At 44.8% G+C, this 27,763-nt stretch overlaps 1 protein-coding gene across 1 annotated transcript in view; it reads left to right on the forward strand.

Moving 5' to 3' along the window:
- slc8a1b (solute carrier family 8 member 1b) overlaps positions 1–27,763 on the forward strand; it is a 169,612-nt gene that overhangs the window by 12,465 nt on the left and 129,384 nt on the right. The window contains exons 3-4 of the mRNA XM_079513128.1: positions 248–409; positions 4,829–5,676. Coding sequence (XP_079369254.1) covers positions 248–409; positions 4,829–5,676 — 1,010 coding nt within the window. The remainder of the gene's footprint in view (positions 1–247; positions 410–4,828; positions 5,677–27,763) is intronic.

Genomic DNA, 27,763 nt, shown 5'->3' on the forward strand with positions numbered 1-27,763 from the left:
TTGAGTGAGCACAAAATAGATAGAATAAATGTGTCTTTGTCAATTTAGTCTGGAAAGTGAGTTGTTGTGATTTTGTGCAACCTTTTTTACTCTTAGTTTTGACTGCTTCAAAACAGACGAGGCCTTGTGTTCCCTCCCCCCCATGATCTTTGGCACCGGGTCGGAAACCACTGCATTAGAACATCCCCTGAAAGAGGGTCTTTAAGCCAGCGTCTGTAAACACGTGTTGGGTTTGTGGTTCTATCAGGTGGACATTGAGATGGATGGGAAGATGCTGAACTCTCATGGAGACTTCCTGGATTGCCCGCTCGGCCTGGACATGGACGACAAAGACATGGATGAGGATGACAGCAGGAGAGACATGGCCAAGATCCTGAAGGAACTGAAACAGAAACACCCAGACAAAGAGGTGCGTATCGGCTCAAACAAACAAATAAAGTCATTGAATTAATGTGATAGCAATTATCCAAACCACTTGTTTGTAATTCAAAATCAGAAGGAGCTATTGAGGCCTTAGGATCAAAGATAATTAACAACTTACAACGTTACACAGCTCCACAGTTCATAATAAGAACGAAGACCTCACGTACAACATAACACTCAAACGGACATGGAAATTAAAGACACTACATTGCTGCTGTTTTTCTCCATTTTGTTATATAACACGAGGAAGGATGAGAAAAACAACAGAATGAAAATGTATTTGTCTTCGCTCTTCATTATCATAATGATTATAGAATCCACTTCATGAACAGAGCCAAGGTCTCCTCACTACAATTTACATTATAAAAGACAAATGACGGGTGAACATACAGTATGCACATGCAACATGCAAGTAGTCTAAATAGACATTTACATTTGTTGATAAAAAAATAGGAATGGGGGAAACTGGAAAACTGGAAAAGAGCCAGCTTAGGTGGTTCGGGCATCAGGTTAACTTAGGATGCCTCTCGGGCGTCTCCCTAGGGAGGTCCTCAATGCACGTCCCACTGGGAGGAGACCTCGGGGCAGACACTGGAGATGTACTAGTATATGTCTGAAAGTCAGCAGAAATAGCACTCTATGCCGAAACCAGCCAGCCATTATGCAGGGTTTGGTTTTCTGGAGTGGATGGGGAAAATCCATGCTTCTGCTTTTGATCATTCATTATAAATCGAACCCTGTTGTCACTTATTTTGACAACTCTGTCACATTATCTCATCTGAAAAAGCAGAGTGGGTGAACAGTGAACACCAGACAAATGCCTACCAGTATTTATTTATAATATAAATCACGTCCTGCTTCAGTCTGAAATTAGACAGTGTGATGAAACTGCTGCTCTGCTACTACAGTACCTTTGATAGACTGGAGGATCTATCATGTCCTCCACTTTATAACAATGTGTTACATTTCAAAAGACAGTAAATAAACCCCTGTTTATTTATGTGTCGGTGTCTTGTAGCATTGCTGTGTAGAGAGTAGAGCCAAAATGAAGATTTAATTCAAAATAAACAAACAAAGAAAACCTTGTAAATTCCAACCTCCAAACCCAGTCTCTCTGTCAGTGACACCAAGACAGATAACTGAGCATTTATTAATTTCCCGATAGCATGTTCTCACAGCGCACTACAAGGACTACAGCACTTCATAAGCTTCAGGGAGGTACAAGACCTGCTCTGCCTTTGATCCCCCCTGCTCTGGCCAAATTTGTATCGCTGGTGGGAATATGTTGACTGAAATAAATACAGGCAATGTAGCCTGTTTGATATTTATGTTTGATAGTATCACAATTTAACAATTTAATTATAATAAAAATATATATAATAATAATAGACTACTCCGTAACGGTGCCCGTTGGGAATGGAGGTCTTGTTGTACCTATTCTGACTCTGTCTGTGTCGTCACGTCATGATATAGTTCTGTGTCAGCCATGCCCAAATATGGAGTCCAGGCCAGTCTACGATACCATATTGATGACATAATGGCACTCCATGCGTATATGGGGAGCTTGTGTGCACTCGTGCGTGTATATTATATATACGCAGATGCTTTTTACAGATTGAACCCTACATGCGGTGGATAGTAGACGGCACTTCTCTCCTCCATACAGTAGTATTCTCTAGCATTCAAGCCAGTCTTGTGCGCAGTGTGGGTTGCAGCCGTAGAGGGAAGCATAGTGTGTAACCGATAATTCATAATGGTTCCATTACACGGTAACATCCTCAGTGGTAATCATCCATTTGTACACTCTGTGAGTGTACAGCACAAATGTCACATTTGGTTAAATGAACACCCAGGCTTTGACTGTGTAGGTAATGAGGAGCCTGTACTGAATAAGAATAGCTAGTGTGTGTGTGTGTGTGTGTGTGTGTGCACGGTACACACGCAGGAAAAGCATAAGTATTGGGACAATGGGCTCTCACGATAGTCTGTTGTGGTCTTCTCATTGTTCGGACATACTTGAACGCTGACGAGCGAGCGCAAAGAGAAGCTGCCCTCTATTCGCGCATGAGAGCGCCTGCTGAAATGGGCTTTGCTGCTGCTGACATTGTTTCTACATGGTTCAACATGGAGTCCAATTAAGGTCATGGTCTGCCATGATATCCATGACATGGTAGAGGCCTACACTTATTAGGTCATGTCAACATCACACAGGACAAATTAACTCGCTCGCTGTCATTGGCGGAAAAGGTTTTATGAATGTTATTGTTTAACACCAACTGTGTTAGTCAGTACAGTGGTTCTCAACATTTTCTGGATCAGGGCCCACTTAAACATCTTGAAAGTGTTCGAGTCCCACCTATCCGACCACTTAACAGTTAACACGGCAGCCAATAGGCCTGTTTACATGAATAATTAATCAATCGATTGAGTGCTGGCTTGGATCGATTTACATCAATATGTATGGGAATTATTTCCCCAACTAAACTCAGCTGAATGTATGGCAGGGTTACACACCAGCATTCAGCTGAATGTATGGCAGGGTTACACACCAGCATTCAGCTGAATGTATGGCAGGGTTACACACCAGCATTCCAAAGCCCGCTATTCCGACACATCGCCATTCCGACTTGCCACATTACTAATCCTAACTGCACACGGAATGGCATCCATGGCATCGGAAAATTCGGAATGCCACTCTGTCCCCGTATGGCAGTGGTCTTATCTAGTACCTCAACCACCCCAAAAACCCTAACCTTTATTTAACAAGGCAAGTCATTAACCCATTTTGACCCGAGATCAGATTCTAAAAATGTCTTCTACATCCTGACAGTTTTCTGAAAAAGCTATGTTTTCTTCGATTTTTCAAAAATAGCAGACCTACAAGCTCATAGCGCGCCACCGAGTGGCGCGCTATGAGCTTGTAGATCTGCTATTTTTCAATAGCTAAAGCATATCATAATGCTAACACCAAAAGGGGTACCCGCCCAAAATGGGTTAAGAACACATTCTTATTTACCAACATCCCCTGAGGGAACCAATTAAGTCCCAATTTATCGGGATTCGGTATCACAATGAAAATACAAGTTAGATTATCACAGGCATTCTGCGCTGTCCAAGTTTATCCAGCTGAGGGCTAGCGTATGCTCTGTCCAAGGTTGGTTAAGGAGGACAATGACGAATGCCCAGGTGATATAATCTACATATACTGAGTTTGTCCTCATTTATCCAAGATGTCCTGAATTGTGCCATTCTAAACAAAGATGTGCTAAATAGCACTGAAAGTGTTTTGTTTCATTTTTTGTTTGTAGCTAAGGAACCAAGGACCTTTCTTTCTTTCTTTCTTTCTTTCTTTCTTTCTTTCTTTCTTTCTTTCTTTCTTTCTTTCTTTCTTAAGATGTTTCCATAACATACAAACACACAGACAGTACATACAAAAAACGTAAACATAAGACAAAACGCCATAAAACAGAGCAAAAAAAAAAAACCATTTAAAGATAGGTGTTGTATAGAACCATTAGGTTTGGAGTGTGTACAGTTGGATCCACAATGATGACAGGCAGGCACATCTTCTTGGGGTCCCTAGAATGTTTCCTCAAGCTGCATTCACACAGGATGCTAAGATATGATTTGTGTTGATTCATTCGCAAAGCGAGCTTCGTTCAAGTTTGGATATTTCAACTCGAGTGAAGACGAGCAAGAGACAAATTTGGTGGATTGGCGTTGCCTGCTTCACATCAATTCACATCGCACTGGCCCAAAAATATCTCTTGTGTAAACACACATTTAGAACCACTGCTTATCCCCAGGAAATATTTCCGCAACTAAACTCAGCTGAATGTATGGCAGGGTTTCGCCACATTACTAACCCTGTCCCTAACCCTAACTGCACATGTAACCCTGTCCCTAACCCTAACTGCACATGGAATGGCTGTGTGTCGGAATGCCACTCTGTCCCCGTATGGCAGTGGTGTTATCTAGTACCTCAACCAGCCCAAAAACCCTAACCTTTATTTAACAAGGCCTTTATTTAACAAGGCAAGTCATTAAGAACTGTCGCTGCTCGTGTGTGTGTGCGTGTGGTATTGTATGGTATGTTAGCTCAGCTCAGTGGCCTTGTGGTTAGAGTGTCCGCCATAAGACTGGGTGGTCGCCGGGTCGGGGTTCAACCCCCAGCCGGGTCATACCAAAGACTGGGGGTAGATTGGGGTTAAGTCCCTGCGACATACTAGCGTCATGTCCAGGGGGTGTACTTGTACATCAAGCTGCCTCACACTACAGAAACGGGAGATAGGCTCCTGCCCTATGGGCCCCATGGCTCGGCAAGGCTACTATGATATGTTAGGCATGTATGTTAGTTATGTACAGCATGTAAATGTGTTGTGTCTCTCCCTCTTTCTACCTCCAGGTAGAGCAGCTCATCGAGCTGGCCAACTACCATGTGTTGAGCTCGCAGCAGAAGAGCCGCGCCTTCTACCGCTGCCAGGCCACGCGCCTGATGACGGGCGCCGGGAACATCCTGAAGAAGCACGCGGCCGACCAGGCACGCAAGGCCGTCAGCATGCACGAGGTGCGCTTGGACGCCGATGGCGATGGCAGCGCCGACCCCACCTCAAGGATCTTCTTCGAGCCCGGCTCCTACCAGTGCCTGGAGAACTGTGGCACCGTGGCAGTGAGCGTGGTGCGTCGCGGCGGGGACCTGCGCCACACGATATCGGTGGACTTTCGCACGGAGGACGGCACGGCCAACGCGGGCTCCGACTACGAGTTCACGGAGGGCACGGTCGTGTTCAAGCCGGGCGAAATCTTGAAGGAGATCCGCGTGGGCGTCATCGACGACGACATCTTTGAGGAGGACGAGAACTTCCTCATCCACCTGTCCAACGTGCACGTGCTGGCGTCCTTCGAGGAGGGAGGGTCCGGCGGAGGCGGCGAGGCCGAGGATGGGGGCGGCGGAAACGGGGAGACAACGGCCGTGGGAATCAATCACACCGAGGCGTTAGCCTGCCTGGGCCTGCCCTCCATGGCGACCGTGACCATCTTCGACGATGACCACGCGGGCATCTTCACGTTCGATGAGCCCGTCTCCCACGTGAGCGAGAGTGTGGGCACCATGGAGGTGAAGGTGCTGCGCACGTCGGGCGCACGTGGCCTGGTGAGGCTGCCCTACAAGACAGTGGAGGGGACGGCCCGCGGAGGAGGCGAGGACTTCGAAGACTCGCACGGCATCCTGGAGTTCCAGAATGACGAGATATTGTGAGTCATACACATTTTTAAAGATATCTAGCTGGCCTACTGCACAGTGAAATGTAATTAAACATTTTGCTGTGTATTGTTATGATAACACTTGCTGATATAACTGTGTGTAGTTTGGATGCCATTAAAAGTATTTGCGAAAAAGTCGTTTGGCTTTTACAACATTATCTACAGTAAATACCAGCCTTTCAAGTTTCCCTGAGAAATTAATGACCACTAAAACCAGTTTATACAGAACATCTACGATAAGCTTTTGAAGTGGTCTTTTGAAAAATGGTGGTATTAGTACAAATTTCCTCGAGACGTGGTTCAAATTGAGCAGTGTGGAAAATAAGCCACCATGCAATCAGTGGCATCCAAATATCACCACTCGTGTTCTATCAATCTCTGTGCTATTACACTGTTGGTCCCTGGAAGCTGCGTTTTATTTGTTCCGTTTCTAATGCATGTTATTGTAATATCGCTGATGTAATTGCTGATGTGAGAACATCATGCCGTGAGTGAGTGTGTGTGTGTGTGTGTGTGTGTGGCTGTGCGCGCCATGTGGTGGTCATGGTGGTGACCCAGGCTGAGGTGCAGCACGACCAGCACTCGTCTGCGACAAGAGGATTCATCGTTATCGCCCAGCCGCTCCGTTAACCTCTCTTTCCATTCATCCTCTCTATTGCTTTCTTGCTGTCAAGCAGTGGTGGAAGGAAGTAATCATGTCTTACGTGAACGGAGGAATACCACAAGATGACAAATGCTATATACCAGTGGTTTTCAACCAGTGGTCCAGGGACCACCAGTGGTCCGGGGACCACCAGTGGTCCTTGAGGGCGTTCCAGGTGGTCCCCATGAGCTACATGATGGAGAGTTGGTGACCAAATGGAACTTTATAGAACTTTAACTCTTGAGAGCGTAAAATGAAAACCAAATGGACCCGTCAAGAGTTAGAAGAATTATTATTTTGATTGATTTTTGGCTGTTATCTCTCCTAATGGTACCACATCAATACAGCATGGAAATGTGGACAAAAATCTTATCCAACGATAACAAAATATTCTACGTTTTGTGTCTGAGAGGCTAAATGCCATCAAATGGTGGTCCGTGGCTCAAATGCCGAATAAATAATGGGCCTTGATATGAAAAGGTTTGAAAACCACTGCTATATTCAACATAAATATGACAAGAAGAATTCAAAACCTTGCATGACTAAGAGGATTGGCATAAAAGCTAACTGTTTACCTCTGAGATGTAGTTGGGTAGAGCTATAATATCTATATCTACCGTACTTGAGTAAAGGTACTTAGTTACTCTCCACCACTGCTTTCAAGTGTTTACATACTGTACGCATTATCTCTTTCACTGTGTCCGCCGTTTTATTCCTTCTGATGCCCATTCTGCCAAGCCGCTGCTGTTGCCTCTGATGTAGGATTTGTTTTAGCATACTGCGCTTTAAAAACAGTTGTGTTCAGACACTGCTTGATTCAGAGCTGAGTCGAGCAGGTTTGGTAAAGTGGTTGTTTGTTTTCAGATATTTGCATTAACCAAATATGTATGTAGGGGAGATCATATTGTGTCAACTTTCTGACACTGCATTTCCCTATAGACGACCTCCACCCACCCAGTACCTTAAGTAGGATAAAATAAACCACAAGACTATTTGTAGTACATTTGCTGGTACTAAAATATGATACAGCATGACTTAAAGAACATCTTTTAAATGTTTTATATGCATGCCTCACTCGAGCCTTTTCTCTCTCTCTCTCTCTCTCTCTCTCTGCTCTCTCTTGTCTAATGGACTGTGCCACTGCCACTGGCTGGAAGATTTAAATATTCATTATTTTTCCACAACGTTTTGATGTGAAATGGTTGCCAAAAACCAAATGGGAAATTGAAGCATTATTACCCCAAAAACGTTTTGCTTTTCATGGCTCTGTTGGGTGCCATGTTTGAAAATTACACAGTAACATCCTTGAGTGTTCATTTAACGCTCTTGTATTTGTCTATTGGGACTCTGTTGTGATGCCAGACACCCGTTTCTAGTGGCTTCTTGCTGTGAGTGAATGGGGGGGGGGGGGGGGGGGGACCAAGTGTGTCAACATGGGGTGAGGTCAACCATGCGCTTCTTTCCTATTCCACTCAACTCAGTTTGAGTTTATTTTGATTTATAGTGCAACATCACCCCAAGGGGTCTCTGTGCACTTCACAACAATACACAGCAAAAAAGCAGAAAATACAATAACAAGCATAATACGATGTGTCAATATACATGGATGACATAAGTACCATGCGATAAGACACAGTTAAAGATAGGTAAAAATGCGTTCAGAATATCCATTAAAATAGCATTGGGTTTTAAAACCACGGGGCAGAGCACGGTGAATATAGTGATTTCAGTGAAACTCCCCTTTGCTCGCTTAGAATGGAAGTGAACTGGACTTTTGCACTTCTGCAGATGTGTACTGAGGGCAATTCTTCACGACCTGGTCTCCTCTCTCACCATCAGGGTCCTTCTTGATTTGCAAGGAGCAGTAGAGCACTCCCAATAGCTGTTTTTTGATTTTTTTTTCAATCAAAATTGATTGCCTTCCAATTGTGTGCGTGTGCGTGTGCGCACGCGCGCGCAACCGTACATCCGACAGATTATACTAACCCGTTCTGTAAAAAAAAAAAAAACGTTCTCACACTGTCATGGCATCTTCCCATCTCTTTCTTTCTACACGATCTCCCTCTTTTTCCGTCTCCCCCCTTCACCTCTCTTTCCTCTTCCTCCTTTCCTTCTCTCTCCTCTCTCTTGATGTGGCAGATTTGAAGCAGATGTCTGTTGTAGTCCTGCATACTTTCCACAGCCTATAGCTCCCACAGCCAGGCCTAAGTGGGTTTTAATCACACACTGTCCAAATCAAATGACGGACTGACCTGCTAGCCATAGTGTGTTGTGTTGCGCGTGCGTGCTTGTGTGCGACATGCGTGCGCGTGAGGATGACGGGGAGTGAATTATTGTGTTTGTCATAAGTTAGTGGGCAGAACGCGCACACACACACACACACAAAATGGCCACCAGGGTCCAAAGTTTTTCCCTATGGAGAGCAATAGAGGACATTTTTTTTTACTGCAGAGGAAAAAGAATGACAAAGTAGCTGTTCTAAATAGGAGAGCCTTCAGGCTAAAACTAGCCTGGTTCCATTTCGCACAGAGAGGGGGAGAGAGAGACTGGATGGATGGAGAAGGAGGAGGAATGGAGAAAGGTACTGTAATTGGAGGTGGAAGAGTAATAGAGTGATACGAAAGGAACGAGAAACGGTGTGAGTGGAGGGGCGGGGCTAAATAGGAGGAGAGGGAAATAAAGACGGAGAGAATGTGTCGTCTTAAAGTAAAGACGACACAAAGTTTTATATCCTTCTGTTCAGGTTGTCATTTTTACCTTCTCTCTCTCTCTCTCTCTCTCTCACACTCTCTTTCTTGCTGTCCATTAGAAGCTCTTTGTAATTGTCTGTGTGAAAATCAACTGTGTAATCAATCCAGCACAGTAAAATGTCTGTCACTGCTAGGGCTGGGGCGGTATGGGATTTTTATTACCGCGGTTATTGTCGGCCCCCATACCGCCGGTATGGCGATAATTACCGCCCCCCCCCCCCCCCCCCCCCCCAGCGCGAAAAAAAAATCCTCCGGTTTTATAGTGTTATTTAGTCCGGTGGAACAGCGTGTATGGAGATGTATAGAGCAGGTCTGCAAAATCCGGTAAAACACCGTATACGGAGATGTATAGAGCAGCTGTGTGTCTAGTGCAGTTCCAGTGTCATTCGTCCTCCATGCGCGGCCCCCCCTCACAGCTCACACACACACAGTGGCACCGTTACAGAGACAAGACGACTCATATAGCTTTTCCACGTGTTTCTGTTGTTATCCAGTTTACCAAAATTAAATCCACAGCGCGAGGCAATTAACCCCCGCTGCAAACGATCCGGACTTTGTTTGTGTGATTATAATATATATAAATCCTTTTGGGCCAAGTAACCATTCTGGGCGTTGAGGAGGGGGCGTTAGCTATCAGGAGGAGTTAACAGGGGGTGCAGGCAAACAGAGTTTTGGAACGGATATTATGGACTACAGTTTTATTAAGGAAAGATTGGCATTTCAATGCCGCAACACGTGTTCGGGTGTCAATCAAATCAACTGCGTCAGACATTTCCCGCAGCCCGCTGTTAAAAAAAGAAATAAAAAAGCGAACGGATTTCACATCATTTCAGATCAAGACAAGTTGTGTTGAGCGTCTTTTTCCTGCGATCCCATTGATGTCACAACAGACATTTATAGGTGGGTCTGGTTTGGAGTAGCCTAATTTAAAACATTGTCCGACTTTGTTTTGAGCGAATATTAATACCTCGCGCTGTTGTAACAGCCAGGTGCATCGTGCATTGCTCAGACCGTCAGAGAGAGAGAGAAACATTAGGCTAAACGTGTAGCCTATGGATAAGGGCGCATCGTAAGTAACAGGTTTCAACGTTGTATTGATGTCTGTCAGCGAGAGACGAGAAGAGAAAGGGGGAGAGAGAGAGAAAAACATTAGGCTAAACGTGTAGCCTATGGATAAGGGTGCATCGTTGTAACGGTTTCAACTTTGTATTGATGCCTGTCAGCGAGAGAAGAGAAAGGGGGAGGGAGGGAGAGAGAGAGAGAGAGAGAGCTGTACAGACAGGACGGACAGAACTGTTTTTATCTTTTGACTGACTATAAGAAAAAGTCCTTCTGCACACCTACAATGGACAGGTGCGTCGGATAACTGGAACTGAGAAGTAGAGAAAAAAAGAATCCCGCACACTTCACTTGGAATCGCAATGGCAACCATTCTCACTCCAATGAAATGCCCGCTCAGCAGCGCATCGCATGAAACAAACACCTCACCATTCAAAAACGTCCCCTCATCATGGAACCTAAAATCTTAAACATATTAAACAAATTCCAAGTTAACTGATAGATTTAATATATGATGAATTGAAAGGTTCAACTTCCAGCCGCTCCACACCACGCAGCAACTGCGCGCCTCCCCAGTCCCCAAGCCATGAGTTAACATTATTGCTTGATTGATTGATTTAAGTTTGTATTAACAGTTTACAGTACATTTGCACAACTCAATACAAAAACTGTTAACTGTTACTCTGTGAGTGGACGACACCATAAAGCATTACACTTGTTTACAAGAGGGTCCACCTTGTTCAATTAATCATAACATTTTGTACACTATACACTTCTATAAAGCCAAAAACAGGAAATCATCATAAAGGAGGTAAAAAGGGGGAAAAACATATACAGTGAGGGGGAAAAGGGGTGGGTGGGGGTGGGTGGAGTCAAGGGATTTACATGTCTTAATGACAGTTGGTAGGGCGTTCCACATTTTTGTGGCATAGGAGTGAAATGAATTTAGGTGGAACCTCTTGTAAACAAGTGTAATGCTTTATTGGGTCGTCCACTCGCAGTTAACAGTCTTTGTATTGAGTTGTGCTTGAAATGTAGGCTACTGTAATTCTGCAAACTGTTAATAAATAGTTCAATCAATCAATCAATACTTGTTTGTGCCGAATCTGGGTTGCACATGGTTTGTTGAACTCCCTCTGGTGTTGCTGGCATATGATTAGACTGACTGAGCCTCACTGTTTATTATGATACACTTTATTTCATATCAACCATATGCACTTAGGCCTAGAACCCAGGGTTAGGGTTAGAACTAGGGTTAGGACCTAGGGCGCCAGAACAGCACGGACAAAAAAACTTAAAAAAAAAAAAAAAAAAAAACTTTTTTAACTTTTTTTTTTTTTTTTTTTTTTTTTTACCGCGGTAACGAACCCGATACCGCGGTATGCGTTGTATACCGGCGGTATGGCGATATTGCGGTTATTGCACCCAGCCCTAGTCACTGCTAGCTTCTGTCAAAGTTACTGTTCTCATTGAATTTTAAGATTGCTGCATGCTGAACATCTAGCTGAAAATAGTCCCAGGAGAAAAGACAAAATTAACTCATGACTCACGAACACCTAGCTGGTAATCAAAATCAGAGAAAAAAATAATAATAATAGAAAAAAATTGATAAATGAACAGTAAATTAATTGCTTGTTTTGTTTCCAAATCACACACACAGCAGCCATGGACAGCTAAATAAATACAACCAAACCGTGTTAAATACTTACTTACTTAATCCTCTTCGTGCTGGATAGAACATAAGGTTTCACCAATGAATGCCAATGCTGTCTGTGTGCTGCCCAATGCTGCACTTGGCCCCAAATATAACACTTTCCCTCTATCTGTGATCAGCTCCTCACACACAACTCCTCTCTCGTGCATGCCTCAGCAACTGTTTGCGTGCGTGCGGGCTGCAGATCGGCTATTTTTGGAGAAGAGATTTATAGACATTATGTGCAAATATAAAATAGCTGTGATACTTATATGTAAGTGGTTATGGATATGGTGAAATAAACCATTAACACTGGTTAGTTTAGGGGGGGCGAGGGGACTATGACATCACCGTTTCAGCAAATTAGGCGGCATTCGCTGTACACACGGAGACGTGAAAGTCGCGTCTCCAAACTTTCCCACTCTGGAAGGTAGTTTCAAAATTAGCCGTTAAAGTCCCCCAAAACGCCGTCTCCGTGTGACAAAAAGGGCAGATCGGCTAATTACTTGCCCGAGAAACACCGAAATCGTCCTCGTCTGGATCACATGTAAGTTGAGTCCAGACAAACACACAGACTGACCCTGCAAAGCCACACCGCAATCAGTGGTGAAAATAAATATACTAACTATCAATACCGCAATGTAGAAATAAAAGTCTGGAATTCAAAATTGACTTGAGTAAAAGTACTCATTATGCAGAATTCAAATGTAGAAAAATCTTTTGAAAATAGCAGATCTACAAAATGTGACACATTGTGACCTTGTAGATTGGCTATCTACAATATTTGCCTCTGAGATGTAGTGTAGTAGAAGTAAAAGTTGGAAATACTCCAGTAAAGTACCTAAAAGAAAGTACAGTACTTGAGTAAATGTATTTAGTTACTTTATATTACTGGCCACCATATCCAACTGGCATTGCTGACATTCAATCAGTACTGCTACAATGTTTGTGACTTAAGGTGGCCTTACACTAGCCGATAATCGGGCATTTTTTGACGCTCGGGGGGTGCCCGACTCAATCGATCTGCTCGGGGCGCGATCGGGATCGACCCGATCAACATCAAGCATGTTTGATATTTGCTCTGCCCCGCTCCGCTACTATCCTGTAGTGTGTGGTGCTATCAGATTTCAGATTGAAAAGAATCGGCTAGTGTAAGGCCACCTTTAGAGTGACACTTGGCAAATGTTGGTCCTTTTCGAGATAGATGCAAAAGTGCAAAAATGTCAGCATGTTCACTTTTTCTGCCTTTAGTTGTGCTCGTAGAGGTGTGAGACCGTGCCCACTGGCACTAAACACTCTCTAGGAAAGGAACACTGGTACATTAGTGAGCTAGACAGCTTGTCGCTTGTGATGATATCCAGGCTGATGTGAAGATATTCACACTCGTATGAAGATATTCATGATTATCGAGATAAGGGAAATTCACCATGATGAAATTATCTTCACTGTTACCACAATAAATAAAATAGATACAATCTGATATGCTCCCATCCCTACTACATTTACAATGGCTGTGTTTGCTATTACCATTACCAATGACTGTACTAAAGTGCTCCAGCTAACATTTCTTCTACCATTGCTGCATCTAAGATCATCTAAATTAAGACAGGATATTAAGATAAGAAAACACATTTTCAATGTAATTTAGTTTGACTAATTGTTGCTTTACACACACACACACACACACACACAGCAGGAATAGCTCCCAATGCCCTTAGCGCACTGACTGCTTTCTGCATTTGTGACAAAAAGCAATGAAGTGGTTAAACTTGGCCTCTAAGCCTGAACTGTGAAAATATGCACAGCGAAGATGTGTGTGGAAATGGTTTCCAATCTCTGGGTTTGTGTTATAACTGTGTGGTGGTGTAACACTCGCAATGAGGTGCTGTTACCATGGGAACACAACACAATTTCACACTCACGAACATCAAAATACAGTACATAGACTCATAGAGTATGCAATGCATAAACATACAGTGCAATGCATAAACATGCGTGCGTGCGTGCGTGCACGCGCGCACACACACACACACACACACACACACACACACACACACACACACACACACACACACACACACACACACACACACACACACACACACACATAAAGGGGGACACCGTCCTCGACACAGTGCCAGGGTCAGGAGGGTCCTTCTTCCCAGGCAGGGAATCAGCTATGGCCACATACATTTACATTCATACACGCACGCACACACACATACACCCACACACGCATGCAAAAACGCTGCTCATGTGGTTTGTTTAGTGGTTTGGTTAGATCATTACCACAGTACAGAGCCAGGTCAGTCTTATGAGTGTCTATCCCAAGATTGGGGGGTTGGGGGTTCAATTCCCAGCAGTCACACCACTGGCAGCATGAGATAGGCTCCTGACCTATGGGCCTCATCGCTCGGGAACTGTTGGTTCCCATGGCTCCTTTACAGAGACATATTGTACATAATGTGTGCCAGTTTGACTGCTAAACACCACTTTCCAGAGTTAATTGATAGTGTCTTTCCCTGCTAAACACGAGTAGCCTGGATCATGTTTTATTGGTTTTATTGGGGCGATTTTGAGAGGTTTTCCGTGGCTACTTTGTGACACGTCACACGTTTGGATCACGTGACCGGAAAATAAAAACAAGTCCCGCTAGCTTCTGGGGCCGATGGGTAATCGCTCTCCAATGCAATGCTATGGACAATGGGGGCACGCACCGAGCGGCTGTATTTTTATTCCTTGTTGTCACTAGCCATCATGGAATATTTTCCGACATTAGCACACGTTCGTGCAATGGAACGACGTACACTATCAGGTTAGTGAAAAACAACGGCAGTGAAGCAGGTTTTAGTATTCATTAATCCGGCAATAAATGTGGCATTTGCATTTTAAAACGTCATGGAAACATTTATCAGCAATAAGCGATGCTAAAAACCATAATGAATATTGATGGAATCCCATTACAATGCTATTTTTATATTTGTTGAGCTGCTGCGGTGACGGTTCAGACACACGTAGAAACACTTGTAGCTCAGAAGATGCCCAAGACAGGACCTCATTAGTGTTATTAGCATAAGAATTCAATTTGCATTGGCTCGGTTATTATTATGCAAGTCCCACGCATGCGTGCGGGCACACACACACACACACACACACACACACACACACACACACACACACACACACACACACACACACACACACCCCACACACACACTAAACCTTTCCTCCAGTCCCCAGAACCTCACATAATCACTCACACAGACACGATTACACATGCATACTGTACATGCACGCAAATTAGCACTGTGCAATATACGGTACACCACACCACACACACCCACACACACACTGTCATGGCCACCAGCGAAGCACTGAATGTTAATGAGTGTTGGTGAAGACTTTCGGTCGTCTGAACTCTGAAGTATCATTAGTGTAAGAGACAGAAAGCCCACCGCCATGCTAATGAGCACCAGAACATAACAAGTGTTAGCAAAGCGGAGACTTTTTTGGCTAATGATAAGATGTTTGGCCAACATTCTCATGAGGCACGGTCTATTAAGAGTGTGTGTGTGTGTGTGTGTGTGTGTGTGTGTGTGTGTGTGTGTGTGTGTGTGTGTGTGTGTGTGTGTGTGTGTGTGTGTGTGTGTGTGTGTGTGTGTGTGTGTGTGTGTGTGTGTGTGTGTGTGTGTGTGTGTGTGTGTGTGTGTGTGTGTGTGTGTGTGTGTGTGTGCTGCTCCATTTTCATGATGTTTTATGAAATGCGTTTGCGGCACTGCCAGAGAATTAAATTAATTAAATAAAAAAGCCTTTGCACTTTTTTTTTTAACATATCTTTGCCAAAGAGAAAGAGGACATGATGGAGAAAGAGAGATGGTGAGGAACAGATAGCAGATACTACTGGAAGACAAAACAAGACGTTTATTCATGTACAAACCATCACTAGTGTTCTCCTTGTTAGAGTTATTACTATGCTTTGTACTTCCACACTAAAAGCGGTTCTTTGGCTTATACTCATCTCTTTGGTACTGTATCAACTCTCTTTAAAGGTGCTATAATGCAGCTTTAAAGAAAGGTGATACCCTATAGAACCATTAGAGGTTTGGAGTGTGTTTAAATGGAGCCACAGTGATGACAGACAGGCATTTCTCCTTTGGGGGCCCTGTAACATTTCCTTAGACACAGGGGGCCCTTGGCTGGCAGCACACAAGTGGCCCATCTCCAGTTATTTTAATGCATTTTTTTTTAATTCTTTCCCAATTCAATTCAACTAAGCTGAAGAACCAGTGTAGAAACTCTAAACAAGGAACTTCTAAACCACTGATGAACCACCGTTTGGAATCCACAGTAAATATCTCTAGTCTCTGTATGACTGAGGGGAAAATAAAGACAGATTTAAACTTTATACACAATGCATCACACCCACAATGCATTGTGATCTTGTAGATCTGCCTTTTTCTGTCACAGTGTGGTGTACATTAAGCCTAGGAGGAGAAATCAATACAGTTCTGGCTGGCTTTATTCATCCTGTTCATTCTCTTTCTCCTACACACGTACGTACAAAGCCACTAACAGGTGTGTGAGAGCTGCCAGCAGAGGTGTTTCTACCATGTTCTGTGTAACTTGAGATCATATAACCTTGACACCTCACTAATGCCACTGCCTTGAGGGCTCTCTCTCTCTCTCTCGCTGTGTGTGTGCGTGTGTGTGCGTACATGTGTGTGCGTACATGTGTGTGTGTGTGCGTACATGTGTGTGCGTGTGTGCGCGTGTCTTGGGTTTCTCACTCCACCGTCCCACAGATCCTTGGTCTTATCTTGGATAGATATTGTCTTACATTAGGGTTCAGAGGTCAACCATAGTTCAAAGCTTCTCATGCGGTGATCATAAAAGTGCTTTTTATAGCATCCAACAGCATGTGGCAGTGCGTTGCTCTAACAACAGGGTTAGGGTTGACAACTACCTGAAATTCAAATGAGTCTCTTATATGTCTACAAAAAAAAGGGACGCTCAGAAATCCAGATAGATGAAATAGTTTACAGTTTTTGTATATTATATTTACCACTTCTACCCCAGCATCCATATTCTGGGGTGAACATTAGCCAAAAAATCTACAAGCTAACAATGTGGATGTGTTGTGAGCTTGTAGATCTGTTATTTTTGGCAAAGATATTTGGGGCTCTATTTTTGTCAGCGCTAAACCCCTTATCCCTAAACTTCTTTTCCTTTTTTATTATTTTGAAAAACATTTTTGAATAGTTCAAATAGCCGATCTACAAGCTCACAACGTGTTGATGTAGATCGGCTAATGGAACAATTTTAATATGTTTTTCAAAATGGTAAAAAAGGCAAAGAAGTTTAGGGATAAGGGGATTAGCGGTGACGAAAATGGAGCCCTAGTGTAGACAGAAATAGTTCTGGTCCAATTGCCCAAGTCTAGTCTCTTATAAGTGGTTAAGAGTACGACTACCTGTATTATAGTACTGTATATGTATGTGAGCTGTTTGAAATTGTAAGATGTGTGTCATTGATTGATTGAGTGTTGACTACTTTAGCACTTTCCACCTGGTGTCCCTATTTTGGGCATGTCATTAGAGGTGGAAATCATTTCCAAAAATAAATAAAACGGATCTACAAGCTCACAATGGAACGAATTGTGAGATAGTAGATAATCTATTTTTGCTGCACGACACCATCGTGCGACATAGTATAGAATGGGACTTAAGTCGTTAATATAACTGAGTGTTAAAATGATCCGGATTTTCCATGGACAGATTGATCGAGTTTTGGCCTTCCGAGGGAGAGATGACTTTGAGGTTAAACACATAAGAGTCCCAAACAACTAAAAAACAACTAAAAACCTACAACCGGAAGGCAAAAATACATTGCAGTATGGGCGAAGCGGAAAAAAACAACAACAAAAAATAAATTTGTACTCTTTCAAAGGTGCTAAGAATAATCTGGCAAGCAATGGCTGGAAAGAGACGAGATCCGTGTTTCAATGAGCCTATTCAGGTCTTTTCTGTAAGAGAAAGAGAGTGAAAGGGGGGTCAGTGGCTTGACAAATGAGCCCCAACCAGCTGCCTTCAATAAGAGCCTATCGCCTTGGCAACAGCTTGGATGGAGAGGGCCAAGGTGGAGAGGGGGAGAGATGGAGAGGGGGGAGTGGGAGAGAGGAAGAGAGAGAGGAAGGGACTCCCATGGAGATGGGGAAAAAGAGGTACAGTATAGTGTGTAAATGGAAGCCAGATAAATAATATGGAGACACAGAGTGCAGGTGTGGCAGAGATCAGTGGGTCAGAGAGAGAGAGAGAGAGATAATAGTGGCACAGGCTGGAAGAGAGAGGAAGAGAGATTGACAGCTAGAGGATGGACTTGACAGCCCGAAGGGGGAAAAAAAATGTTGATAAGGGAGAGAGATATGCACGGCACCAGGAAAAGATATGAGCTGGCTGGTGGACGAGGTACCAGAGAGTGGAGGGGTAGAGAGAGACAAGGATGAGGTACCAGAGAGTGGAGGGGGTAGAGAGAGACAAGGATGAGGTACCAGAGAGTGGAGGGGTAGAGAGAGACAAGGATGAGGTACCAGAGAGTGGAGGGGTAGAGAGAGACAAGGATGAGGTACCAGAGAGTGGAGGGGTAGAGAGAGACAAGGATGAGGTACCAGAGAGTGGAGGGGTAGAGAGAGACAAGGTTGAGGTACCAGAGAGTGGAGGGGGTAGAGAGAGACGGAGCGCGAGAGAGATTTAGGACCTCTCTTTTCAGTGCCCGGCAGAAGCTGCGACGGGAAGTGTTAGTCATCTCTCTCTACTGTTGCTACGAGACTGTTGCAGTGCCTATTTTGATGCCAAAGTTGTACTGCTGAGCGACCAGTGCCTCTCTGGCCCTGAAAAGAAAAACAAAACAAAAAAGAACTGCTAATTTGCCAGCACTCTAGCAGCGTTTCCTTTCCACTGTCTACCTCAATAAATGTGCACGGATTTGTCTTGGCGTAGCTGTGTCCAGTATAGTTACCCGCAGTGACTTTGGACCGGCACTTGTGTGCTCGGCTGGGGAAAGTTCAATTTAAAATGGAAGCACTGCTTTCAGGAACCATGCAAACCCAGCGGTAATAAGTCCCTCCCTCCTCCTCAAGCATGGCATCCCCTATCCCTAGTCAGTACATCCTCCTCTAGCTACCTCCCTCTTCTTCTTTAATCAAATCTCTGTCTCTCCTGCCTTGCTCTCCCTTCTAAATCACATCCTCCTCTCATCTATCACTCTGCTCTGCAAAGGAAGCCACAACAAAGCGCAGCCCCACCATGACAGCCGACTGCCTAATTACACCTCACATGTCTTAAGTTGCACTCATGGGCTCCAAAACTAAAGCAAAAGGAGAAGTGTTGAGGCCATCTGGGAGCTCGGCGTAGTGTGTGAGCTCCTGTTGAGCAGCTGGACAGGACAGCTCTCCTGGGACTCTGGCGAAAGGAAAGTGTGAGTGCAGAGAGTAAAAGACAGGAGATACTGTAAATCTCTGGCAGCCCTTTGTTAGCAAGGAACAAAAGTGCTGCTAGGACTGCTTTCTCTCTGCCTCTCTGCTTATTCAACTCCCTGCATCTCCCCCACTCCTCTACCCCTCACTTACACAGTCAAATCTTTAGCGTTCATTTACAAGTGGATCAATTAACACTGAGGATTTTACTTTGATGGATCCCTCGTGGTTGCTTTCTTTCTTTCTTTCTTTCTTTCCTTCTTTCTTTCTTTCTTTCTTTCTTTCTTTCTTTCTTTCTGTCCATTTCACAGCTGAAGTTCATCCCTCATTACCTCATTGGCCTCACTCCCCGAACCCACCTCACCCCTGCCCACGTTGATAGGCTGGAATTGCTTAGGGTTGACGACAGAGTACAGCATCTTGCAATGGGTCCACAAGATTGGATACACCACCAAGATACCCATGTACTTGTCTAAATTCTTCCTTAATGTCAACACCCACAACACCAGAGGGAGTTCAACAGACCATGTGCAACCCAGATTCAGCACACACAAGGGACTAAATTAATTTCGCTACTATGCCACCAAAATGTGGAACGCCCTACCAACAGTCATTAAGACATGCGAATCCCTCGCTCCTTCAGTCGCAGTCCCACAGGATACTGTGGGACTGCGCAATGGGGGAACAGAGGGGGGGGGCTGACGGTCAATGAGTTAAGGTGTGCTCTTTTGATCTGTGTTCTCCACTGCTCCAGTGCAGGCTGTATTTAGTGGGTTTATTACCTCAACCTGGGCCTGTTTGACAATGGCGATGAAGAGGCAATGGTCAATGCTCTGACCACGCGGTCAGAGCATTGACCAAATGGTGCCAGGACAACAACCCCGTTCTTATTAGGACAACAACCCCGTTCTCATTAGACAACAACCCCGTTCTCATTAGACAACAACCCCGTTCTCATTAGACAACAACCCCGTTCTCATTAGACAACAACCCCGTTCTCATTAGACAACAACCCTGTTCTCATTAGGACAACAACCCCGTTCTCATTAGACAACAACCCCGTTCTCATTAGGACAACAACCCCGTTCTCATTCGGACAACAACCCCGTTCTCATTAGACAACAACCCCGTTCTCATTAGACAACAACCCCGTTCTCATTAGACAACAACCCCGTTCTCATTAGGACAACAACCCTGTTCTCATTAGACAACAACCCCGTTCTCATTAGGACAACAACCCCGTTCTCATTAGACAACAACCCCGTTCTCATTAGGACAACAACCCCGTTCTCATTCGGACAACAACCCCGTTCTCATTAGACAACAACCCCGTTCTCATTAGACAACAACCCCGTTCTCATTAGACAACAACCCCGTTCTCATTAGGACAACAACCCTGTTCTCATTAGACAACAACCCCGTTCTCATTCGGACAACAACCCCGTTCTCATTAGACAACAACCCCGTTCTCATTAGACAACAACCCCGTTCTCATTTGGACAACAACCCCGTTCTCATTAGACAACAACCCCGTTCTCATTAGACAACAACCCCGTTCTCATTAGGACAACAACCCCGTTCTCATTCGGACAACAACCCCGTTCTCATTCGGACAACAACCCCGTTCTCATTAGGACAACAACCCCGTTCTCATTAGGACAACAACCCCGTTCTCATTAGGACAACAACCCCGTTCTCATTAGGACAACAACCCCCTTCTCATTAGGACAACAACCCCCTTCTCATTAGGACAACAACCCCGTTCTCATTAGACAACAACCCCGTTCTCATTAGACAACAACCCCGTTCTCATTAGACAACAACCCTGTTCTCATTAGACAACAACCCTGTTCTCATTAGACAACAACCCCGTTCTCATTAGACAACAACCCCGTTCTCATTAGACAACAACCCTGTTCTCATTAGACAACAACCCTGTTCTCATTAGACAACAACCCTGTTCTCATTAGACAACAACCCCGTTCTCATTAGACAACAACCCCGTTCTCATTAGGACAACAACCCTGTTCTCATTAGACAACAACCCCGTTCTCAACAACCCCGTTCTCCTCTCATCCTACACATTCTATTTCTTCTGCAGTTTCCTGGTGTCCTGACACTGCACCCCACGACTGACACAAACCTGGGTATAGGCGAGCAGGCCTGGCAGACATTTATATTTCGAGGAGCGTAATTCTTGCAGCTGATAATAGTCTATTCTTGCACCTGATAATACCCCACCCCATCCTCTCCCCACTAGGCCTGTTAAAATTATTACATAATCGCCTAATCGCATTTGTTTGAGATAATCACAATTATTGTAATTAATGTCCATACATTCTCAAACATTTTCCAGAAATAGCAGATCTACACACGTCACACATCACTCACACGTTAACTGACATATCTGCCCCGTACAATTTGTGCGTATGAAGCCTCAAAACCAAACATACATTTTAATTATATTTGTATATTCCAATGTCCAATGCCAAAAACAGTAAAACACAATTAAATGGTTAAAAACCCATCTTATTTCCCTCCACTCTCACTATATCATCCTGTGCTGTCATGCTGACACGATGTGTTCCATACGTCCGTTGCCAGGGTGCAGTCACACTTTGACCCTGTGCGCTCCTCGCCATCGGTTGCCAGGTGACCTGGGCACTGGATTGTGTTCCGTTTTACACTCATTATAGGACTAGAGGTCTCTCTCTCTCTCTCTCTCTCTCTCTCTCTCTCTCTCTCTCTCTCTCTCTCTCTCTCTCTCTCTCTCTTTGTGGGCGAGCGCGTCAGTGAAACGCACCAACGGCACAACAGGAAGTCATGGCATGTAAATGGAAAGCAGCTTTCCCAGACTCCTTGGTCAAAGGCTATTGTTAGGAGGAGTGCGGTGTAACCTCGGGCATCAGTACCCACTACCCATGTATCCCATTATTAGCATTCCCTTTCCACCATATTTATGTTTGAGCACTATAGGTCTACCTCACACAGTGTGCTGAATTTACTGCCTGTCCACTGGCTGAATGGACTCCGCAAAATCCTTCATTCAACTCTTGAGAGTTACTGTGACGTTATTGCACGCATTACTTCTTTCATGTCACAAAGCTCGCAACATGCTCCGAGCATGTAATTCTGCTGTTTTGTGATGTTTGTCCCCAGAATAGGGACACTAGTGTTCCGCTGAGGATTGGACTGTGTAGAGCTTCAGTCTGATTTACTTACAGTAGTTGCCCGTGGGTGTCGAGCACAGAAAAGAGCAGATCTACAAGCTAGTATAGATCAGCGTTCTGATCTGAGTTTGTAGATTGCATCTAGAAACTCGCACCTAAGTCTAATTAAGGAGGAATTCACACTGAGTCCGTTTGATTCAAACAGTTCCCGAATACGATTGCCTGGTTGGTCCCCACTGGCCATGATTCACATTGGCCTTGATTCTTCCGCACCTGAGTACACTTCATTCAACTGTAATGGAGGCTTTCACATTGCAGCGATCCGTATCCGAGTACACTTCAATCGGTCCCGAGGCTATACCTCCATGTGGTCCCGGGAACGGTTGGGTGATCCGCTCCCGGGAAACGGTACGCAGCATTCACACTATACCACAACATCTGCCAAGTGGTCCTGAGTGCGCACCCGGGACCATAGTGTGAATCCCCTGTGAGACTTTAGCCCCTGTGATCCCCTCACGGCTCCTGGAGAACCATCAGCTGGAATGAGAACATCAGCGTGTGCTATCCCTGGCTGCCTGGCAGGGCTAACCAGCTCTTATCGATGCTTATGAGTGGGATAACACTATTATGCTGATGTTCATTTTTTGGCGAGCCAGGGCTGTACTATTGGGCGGGGGATATTTATTTGTCCCTCTGCATCAGTCACCGTGGCACCGCAGAGACAATGGGACTGCCGTGTGTGTGTGTGTGTGTGTGTGTGTGTGTGTGTGTGTGTGTGTGTGTGTGTGTGTGTGTGTGTGTGTGTGTGTGTGTGTGTGTGTGTGTGTGTGTGTGTGTGTGTGTGTGTGTGTGTGTGTGTGTGTGTGTGTGTGTGTGTGTGTGTGTGTGTGTGTGTGTGTGTGTGTGTGTGCACACAGATAAGTGTGTTTATTGGTGGATAATTTGTTTTGTGGGTGAGTGGGCTTGCATGTGTGTTATTGGCAATAGAGGTACAACATCTGTGTGGTTATTATTGATGACTGCATGGAAGTATTGCAGACATACTTGTTGGCAAGCTTTGGTGTGTGTGTGTGCGTGCGACTGCGCGCGTACATGTGTGACTGCGAGAGAGGAAAATTCTTTGCTTTTGCTGATTCCACATGTTCACTGCAGAGATGGAGAGATAGAAAGTTGTACATCTTTTGTTTATGTTTGTGCGTGCATTGCGTGCGCGCGTTTGTGTGAGCTTCCGCATGCATTTATGTAGAAAAGGCGTGTGCTTGAGTGAGTCGCCGTGTTTTCAATTTCCTGTCGACACCTGCTCTAAATGCACAACAAGCCAACCTTCTTTTCTGTTCTTTTCATTTTCTTTCCTTTTTTTTTTCCCCCCACAGGATACGGTTGTAGTAGCGCAGCGCTGCAGCGGGTAACCGCGGCGACGCCTGGTGCAGTGTCAAACGTTGCCAGTTGTAGTAAAGCTGGGCCCATTTCACGCTCTACTGGGCCTAGCTCTCCTCTGAGAGAGAGAGAGAGGGAGAGAGGGAGAGAGAGAGGGAGAGAGAGGGAGAGGGAGAGAGAGAGAGAGAGAGAGAGAGAGAGAGAGAGAGGTTGAGACAGCGACATAGTTGGAACTAGAACAGAAGAAATAGGACGGTCAGGACAATGAGAGACAAGGACACAAAAAGGAAGACAAATGTCTCTCTCTCTCTCTGCCACCCCCACCTCTCCCCTCCACTACTCCCTTCCCTGTCTCCCCACCCGTTCGGTTCATCCATACATCCATCCCCAGATTCCCCACATCTCTCCCGTCTTTCTTTGTCTGCAGTGTTTCACAGTAAGATGTGTGTGATAGTTTTACTGCAGCAGCCTCAGTCATTCACTCTCATAACCTTTGTCCATGCATCCGCCTCAGTCGATTTCATCTCTGTCTTAGTCTCTTTCTACCTGCCAACATTAGACTGTTGAAAATTCAGGAGATTTAAAGACAAGGTTTCTCTTGTTTCTCTTGTTTTCCATGTCTCTTGCAATTTGTCTCTCACTCTTTCTGCCTTTTTGTCTCTCTCTCTCCTCTCTCCAGCTCTGTCTCACTTGCTATGCATCATCATTCTTTTGCTCTCCTCCCCTCTCCTATCCTCTCCTATCTTCTCCTATCCTCTCCTCCCCTCTCCAGCCTTTCTTTCCGTCCATTTGTTCAGTAAGAGTGGTCTTCTGTTTACCTCTCTCCATCATGGCTGGAATAGTTTAGGTCACTTAAAGCACCCAGAACTTTTTCCCCTCCTCTTGCTTTCCTCTCTTCTCTTTCCATCTCTCCATCCATGCCTTCACCCGTGTCTGTGTGTGTGGGGTTTATTTCCGCACACAGTTTAAATACACACATCTTGTTTCATGACCAGTGAAATTGCGGGGAAAAGAATGAGAAGGCCTGTGTTTGTTTCTGTCACAGTCCATGTTGCTGAGATCACCGCAACACAGCTTGCATAGCTCTCTCTCTCTCTCTCTCTCTCTCTCTCTCTCTCTCTCTCTCTCTCTCTCTCTCTCTCTCTCTCTCTCTCTCTCTCTCTCTCCCCATCACTTATTTTCCCCTCTCCCATCCTCATGCACTCAGACTGACCATTCTGTGTTTACAACATGTTAGCGTAGCCTGCATAGTTTCGGTCAGTTAGCAACAGAGGCCGGCTCCAAAAAAGGCTCTGTGTGCGTTAGCGCAGCGCTAGGAGCAAACAGTGACAGAGAACATGGATACAGACTGTAAAAGTCCCACCTCCCCTCCCCCCGCTACAACTACCACTACGGCCGCACCAGGGCTGGGAAAATAAATGGAAATATCACAATATTTAGACTCAATAACCAATTTATAACCGAATAATAGAGAAGCACTTTTTTTGGTCTGATATTCTATATGAACGAATCGGGTTGATTTTTTGTTATAATCGACTAAATTGATTACTCTTATTAAACGCTTCACCCTGTGTTAAACTTTGTTTTACAATGCTGGTGTAAAATGATAAATTAACTAGAAAAAGTGCCCTTCTGGGCACAGGTCTCCACCAGGAGGATAGGACTGTGTGAGATGTTTGGCAAAATGTTTAGTAGTAATATAAACATGTTTGCCTTGTATGGCAATTGGATGATTTGAGGCATTTTGTTCCAATCAACCTGTTTTGCAAAAATCAACCTGTTGGTGGCGCTATAACAGGCCAATGTGAAAAGGGTGGGATATATTCCTCAGCCTAGTAAGAAAATGTGTGAAAGATTTCACGTAAATTGCATGCTGTGTTCATGATTTGAGGCTTTTGTTCAAAACGGGGCAATCTTGCAAACTGTGAAAGGCAATTGTAGCCAATTAGGGTGGAATATGAAATATCGGACAGATCCGACTTGAGCACATGACCATAGAGATACTGTGTAACGATTTGTGAGATTTTTGGACAGAATCTGGAGGAGTAATATCCAAAAATGTGTTTTACAAAAGTCGGCCTCCTGGTGGCGCTATAAAAGGCAGATGCGGAAAATGCAGGTCAAAGGTTTGTCCTTGGCCTCTAGGGAGTGTGCATGCAACGTTTCACGCAGATCGGTGCAGTTTTAGGTAACACATGTGAAAAGCTGCCTCATGGTGGCGCTATAACAGGCCGTTCTGGAAAATGCGGGGCAGAGGTTCATCGTTGGCATCTAGGGAGTGTGTGTGCAAAGTTTGGCATCGACCGGGTTAACGGTGCCGGAGATTAGCTGGTAACGGACGGACGGAAGGACACACGGACGGACGGACACACACACACACGGACGGACACACACACGGACGGAGTGCAAAACATACTCTCTCACCATGCCTTCGGCCTGGTGGAGACAATAATGACAATATCTGATCTACAAGCTCACAACGCATCACGGGGCAAATATTGTGATCTGCTATATTTACTCAAGACACGCTCTATATATGGTCAGTACAGAATTCCATATGTTGACCTGACCCCCCCCATGCCAAAGCGCCAGCGCTCGCCCAGCAGTCTGCCGTCACCCAGGCGGATGCGTGCACGCAAGGTAGCACGCTTCTCGCCCTCAGCGCGTCTTACTGCTTTATTTATTTGTAATATTAATCGGAATCAAAGCAACCGTTAACCGTGATATTATCGTGATATTAATTTGAAGTCGTAGCGCCCAGCCCGACACGACACCGCACTTCCAACCCGACTGGACCTGTTCTGGAGACATTCCAGATTTTAGCGTGTGCCTCTATCTATTCCAGCTGTCCTATGAGGAGTGACTTGACTCAGAGACATGAGATTGGTGTTAATGAAAAGTCTATTGAGTTCAGCTTTGCAAAATTATACTGCACTGCAGCACCAATGCAGGCAAGAGGTTGGATTGTGAACTCCTATAATGGCTACCACTGCAGTCATAATGCAGGGTAAATGCAGGGAGGGAGACCCCTTCCATAATGCCTACCACACACACACACACACACACACACACACACACACACACACACACACACACACACACACACACACTCACACACAAAATAATAGCTTGGATGAAACGACCATTCCATTCGAGTTTTACTTTCATGATAGCGGTACTCTGGATGTAGGACATCTCAGTTTTTATTTTATCTTATGAATGTGTACAACTCCTCCCTGTCCCCTCCACAGCAAGAGAGAGAGAGAGAGAGAGAGCGGAGAGAGAGGAGAGAGAGGAGAGAGAGGAGAGAGAGAGAGAGAGAGAGAGCGTTTTACTGAGCCATTAGTAACTGATGAGTTTTGACAGTGTAACATGTGACTTGTATCCACAACCCAGACTCCTTCCACATCCACTGTGTGTCATAGATCTCTGTGGACACGTTTACTGTAAGCCGGCGTGCTGTGGTTTGTCCCAGACAGCGCCCTGTGCCAAAACCGCTATGTAATAGAGACGGTCATCCATTGTAATACTTCAAAAGTATTCGTAGTAGGCACCATGGGATACAGTAGATGTCTTAATTCATGGTTGTATGATTTTTGCCTTGTTTGAGCATTCTTGACAGTATTCCTAGACGTGGCAGCAGGACCTGAATGTTGTATTGGATGTCACATGCCAATTAAAGAAAATGTAAGAAAAATTGACGAATCAATTAATTGGTTGTTAGTCGCTAAAATCCTTCACTATTGTGGAGACATCTGGCAGTATTATGCGTGACTTAAGTACCAGGTCTTATTACTTAACTTAAGACCTGGAGGCGTGATCAATGCCATTTGGCTATTCTGAGTGGCCAAACGGCATTGACCACGCCTCCAGGTCTTAAGTTGAGTCATAAGACCTGGTACTTAAGACACGCAT

Source organism: Electrona antarctica (genome assembly GCF_951216825.1).
Source record: "Electrona antarctica genome assembly, chromosome: 10".
In the NCBI taxonomy this organism is placed as follows: Eukaryota; Metazoa; Chordata; class Actinopteri; order Myctophiformes; family Myctophidae; genus Electrona; species Electrona antarctica.